The sequence below is a fragment of the Malurus melanocephalus genome, unplaced genomic scaffold, assembly GCF_030028575.1.
Source record: "Malurus melanocephalus ecotype Western Australia unplaced genomic scaffold, MMel_1.1 scaffold_474, whole genome shotgun sequence".
In the NCBI taxonomy this organism is placed as follows: Eukaryota; Metazoa; Chordata; class Aves; order Passeriformes; family Maluridae; genus Malurus; species Malurus melanocephalus.
The window spans coordinates 419,831-424,603 of NW_026623706.1; the positions used below are offsets into that span (position 1 = coordinate 419,831).

At 53.5% G+C, this 4,773-nt stretch overlaps 1 protein-coding gene across 1 annotated transcript in view; it reads left to right on the top strand.

Annotated features, from left to right (window-relative positions):
• NACC2 (NACC family member 2) overlaps positions 1-4,297 on the top strand; it is a 44,888-nt gene extending 40,591 nt beyond the window's left edge. The window contains 1 exon segment of the mRNA XM_057380863.1: positions 123-4,297. Coding sequence (XP_057236846.1) covers positions 123-689 — 567 coding nt within the window. The 3' untranslated portion in view covers positions 690-4,297.
• Positions 4,298-4,773: the final 476 nt, after the last annotated feature.

Consider the following 4,773-nt stretch of genomic DNA (forward strand, 5'->3'; position numbering starts at 1 on the left):
CTCTGCCTCCTGGGGTGTTTGTACCTCTGCTTTTACCCCTCCCCTCTCTGTGTATGAGGAGCTGTAAGCATCTCTTCGCAGAGCTCTGCTCATGGGTGAGGCTCCGCTCCCACCCAGACCAGGCTCACCTCTGTGCCACCTCTGTGCCACCCTGGGAAGCCTGAGCCCTGTGTCTCCCTGTCTTTGCAGTGTATTGTCAGAATTTTGCCCCGAGCTTTAAGGAGAGCGAGATGAACGTGATCGCSGCCGACATGTGCACCAACGCGCGGCGCGTCCGCAAGCGCTGGCTGCCCAAGATCAAATCCATGCTGCCCGAGGGGATGGAGATGTACCGCACCGTCATGGGCTCCTCCACAAACACTGTCCCCCTGGAGCCCGAATTCCAGCCCAGCAGCGCTCAGGTGTTCGAGCAGCGCATCTATGCAGAGAGGAGGAGCGACTCGGGGACGATCGTAGCCTTGAGAACTAACACAGTGAATGTAGAGCTGAGCAATGGATCCAACCAGTCCTTCGAGCAGAGCGAGGATGCCGAAGGCGCCGGCTCCGTGATCCAGGAGGCAGCTGCCACAGATGCCCTGGCATCGGAAACCCAAAGCACTCCRCAACCTTTCGAGCAAGGTTCGGGCTCCTCCAGCCGGCCCGAAACCCCCGTGAGAAGACAGGATGGTACTTATGGAGGGACTTTATAAAGAGAGCAAACATTTCATGACCTATAAGGGATCTGTAATACTAAAGCTGCTTGCATGCATTACTAATACAAAACAAAAAAAAAATGTGATCAAGCCACTTACCTACTGAACTGCTACTGTTGCCTGAAAAAAATGTGATTTTTATTCTGCTTGTATTTAAAATTTATGAAGGAAGTAATCGCATTCGTTATACTGTAAACGACTAGGTCTGTGGCGACCTACTTAAAAAAATATTGGGCTCCTTTTTTGATATTCCTGAGGTTAGTCTATAAGATTGTAGCTTTTTCTTTTTTTTTTTTTTGTTTTCCCTTTCCTTTTCTCTTTTGTTTAATTTTTTTTTTTTTTGTTTTGTTTTAAGAAGGGGAGGAGAAAAGCTAGCCACCCCCCCCACACCCACCACCACCCCGTCATCACCCCATCCATCACTCAGCTCAGAAGTAAAGCCATCGTTAACCTTGTCCTCTAAGGAGAGTTTTGTCACTGAACAGGAAAGCGAGGCGTGTTCGGGTGCAGGTGCTGTGACTGGCCGTGTTTGTCTCGGGAAAGGCTCGAGCCAAGTGGGGTGGGCTGGGGGAAATCGTGGCAGTGACGGTGACCAGACAACCCCCGGAGYGGGGGGAGCCGTGGCCGTGGGTGCGCGGTGCTGGCGGGGACTCGGTGCTGCTGTCCCGGGGAGATCCCTGCGGCTCTCCCGGGAGCGGGGACGGTTCAGGCGTGTCGGGAGGACTGCAGGCAAGGAGAGCCCGGCCGCTGCTGTGGCTGTGGGCTGCTGTTTTGCCCAGGCTGGCTTGGTTTGGGTTTGGTTTCTCTCTCCCTTCCCTCCCTTCCTCCCTGCAGTGACTCCTTTTCCTTTGCTTCTCCGTGTTTGCACCTTCGCGTGGCCGCTCCTGGACGGCTGTGTTTGTGTCACCCTCTGCACCTCCTGGGAGGGGAACAGCCTCCCCTCGGTGCCTGTGAAGGGATTTAGGGAGGAATCTGGGCATGGAGAGCGCGTTGTTCTTGCCTCGAAGGGCAYGGAGTCGGGAGCTCTTGGTGTTGGCTCCCGGCAGCATCCGCACCGCAGGCAGAGCTTGGTGCGTGCAGAGCTCACCCTCTGCTCCTCCCTCCTCCCCAGGCCAAGCAGGCTCTCTCTTTTTTAATAATTTGGAGTGTATCGGATGCAAAAATTAAAAGAAAAAGTGAGCTTTGTGCCCTTGTGTGAAGAGGTTTGGGGAGGAGGCAGCGCTTTGCCTCCTGCTCACCCTCCCGCAGCCCCTTCTGGGGAAAACCCAATGTGGAGTTATTTGTCTTTATTTTTGTCGTTGCAGGCTGATGTCCCCAGGCTGTGGTGGCTTTGGTGGCCTTGGGATGGGGCTTGTGGGTGTCCCTGGAGCCTGATGGGCAGCAGGTACCAGCTCTGTCCCTCGCCCTACAGACCCCAAAGTGACGGGAACCTGCCCCACAGACCCGGCTCCAGTGGGACATTCCCCGGAATGCCGGGGCCAGGCTGGGATCCCACAGGGATGGCACTGCTGGCTGCCCCCCGGGCATGGGGACAGTGACGTGAAAGCCAAGTTGGGCTTTTTCCTTTTTTTCTTTCCTTTTTTTAATTATGATTATTTTTACTGTGACTTAACGACCTGCTTTAATGACGTTTGCAGCTTGTTCTTTAACGCTTTGGGGACTCGGAACAAGGTGCTCAGAGTCCCTTTTTGGCTGCTGTGGCTGTGCTCCTCTTTTCTTTCCTGCTTTTCTAATCCAGACAGCGCTTTGCTCAGGGTTTTCTTCCTTCTTTGTATTTCCATGGGGAAAGGGGGAGCGGGGAGAGGATAACCCAACTTTCGGCCATTTGTTTCGTTTTTCTTTGATACTTGAAGCAGTTTTTTGCATCGTTAAATTACGAGGCTGCCCAGCCTGTGCCACTGCTCCTGACACAACGAATCGGTGACAGGGGCGTCCCGCCCCACGCTTTTGGGGTCTGGGTTTTGGCACAGCTTTTTGGGGGGTCTGTGATGCCCCGGACCAGGCGTTAGGGCTGGTGCAGGTGCGGAGGTGTGGGATGCTTCGGAGGAGTGGGAATGAGCACGGCTCTATTTGCACTTTACCCACGTCCCTAAACAAAGCYGGGGACCACGGGCTGAGCTCGGGACGGGGCTTTGTCCCCTGCCACCCCTGGGGACATGGAGCAATGCGGTTCCTTGGCCCTGGGGTGTCCCCGTGCCCCAGGGAGCAGCAGCTCGGTGGGGCTCAGGTTTGGCTGAGGACCCTCCCCGATCCCCAAATCTTTGGGTTTGCCAAAAATTTGAGGGAAGCTGGGAGCGGCTCCGGGTGTCGGAGATCAAAAGTCGTCCCTTGTGTGTGTGTCTGTGTGCATATATATATATAGATATAGAGAGAAGAGATATTGCAAAGGGTTCCTCCTCCTCCTCCTCCTCCTTTTGGGCACTTGCTGGGGGTGGGGAGCAGGCTGAGCCCCCCGGCTGGGGGCTGCACTTGGCTGTAGGGGTGAATTCTGGACCAAACCTGTTCCCAGACAGCCGGGGGGGCCACCGGGGGGGCAGCAGCAAAGTACTTGAATGGCTTAGGACAGAGAGTCTGGAGAGAGTCAAGTTGCACAGTGAAAATATATATTTTTATACCTAGCACAACTTCCTGTATATTTTGGGGTTTTTTTTCTTTCTTTTTTTTTTCTTTCCTTTTTTTTTTCTTCCCTGATTTGGGTTTTGTTTTATTAATTATTATTATTATTATTATTAGGAAGGCAAACTTCTAAAATGTGAAGGGCGTTGGGTTTTTCCTTATCTGGTAGATGAGGGCAAGCATTTTGCACTAATGTTTCCTGTGTGTGGAGGATTAATGATATGTTTGAAAATGTTATATGGTAATGATTGTATTCTTCCGAGAAAAAAAAAGGACAAAAAAAGCAAAAAAAAAAAAATAACCCCTTAAAACTGAATGTAAGGTGAGAACAGAGCAGTCCATCGATTGTATGCGGCTTTCCTGAGTGCCTTAGAATTTTTTGATCATTTTTTTTCCAAGGAAAACAGATTTAAGAAGATCAGATCATAACCGACTCCTTCCTCCTCTTTGTTTACGACACTATTTTAAATTCTAGAATTTGGGGCTGCTTTCTAATGTGAATAGGAAACTGCATTCATCTAGGTCTGACAGTGTAAGATCAGAGCATCAGTATTTATGGTATGTCTGCACCTTTATTCTTATGCTTGACTATTAGCAATATTACCTGTATATTCTATAGCTGAAGTTATACCAAGCACCTTTAACGAGCGCAGAGTGTAAAGGCACCCCAGTCCCTGCAGCTGCCATAGCGTAGGAGCGGCTCCTCTCCTCCTCGTTAGCGCTAATTAAACACGGCTTCTTGGAGGGGCTGCATGACCCTCTGCCCCCCCGGGCTGGCGGTCACCCCGCTGTCCCACGGGCYGGTGACATTCGTGACATTTGGGGCTTTGATCCTCCCAACTGTGATTCCCCCTCTGGAAATTCCCCCKGGGGGATGCGCTGGGAACCGAGGCCACCACGCTGTGGGGTTCCCAAGGGTGCCACCCCACCCAGAGCCCCAAAAACTGGAATTGGCCCCGGTGTTTGGGGAGCAGAGCCGCCATAATGGTGTCCCCAGGGTCTGTGGTGTCCCCTGGGTTTGCGGTGTCCCCATGGACCATGGTGTCCCCAGGGTCTGTGGTGTCCCCTGGGTTTGCGGTGTCCCCATGGACCATGGTGTCCCCAGACCCGTGGTGTCCCCATGGACCGTGCTGTCCCCAGACCCGTGGTGTCCCCAGGGTTTGTGGTGTCCCCTGGGTTTGTGGTGTCCCCATGGACCTTGCTGTCCCCAGACCCGTGGTGTCCCCAGGGTTTGTGGTGTCCCCTGGGTTTGTGGTGTCCCCTTGGACCGTGGTGTCCCCTGGGTTTGTGGTGTCCCCATGGACTCTGGTGTCCCCTGGTCCGTGGTGTCCCCTGGGTTTGCCACCTCCCCCAGCCCTCTCTCCCCCCGGGGTTGAGCTCAGACCCCTCGTTTTTCTGGAAATGGCTCGCTGCAAGTGGGGAAGGACCCGGGCTGAGCCCCGCAGTGTCCCCAACTGTCCCCAAC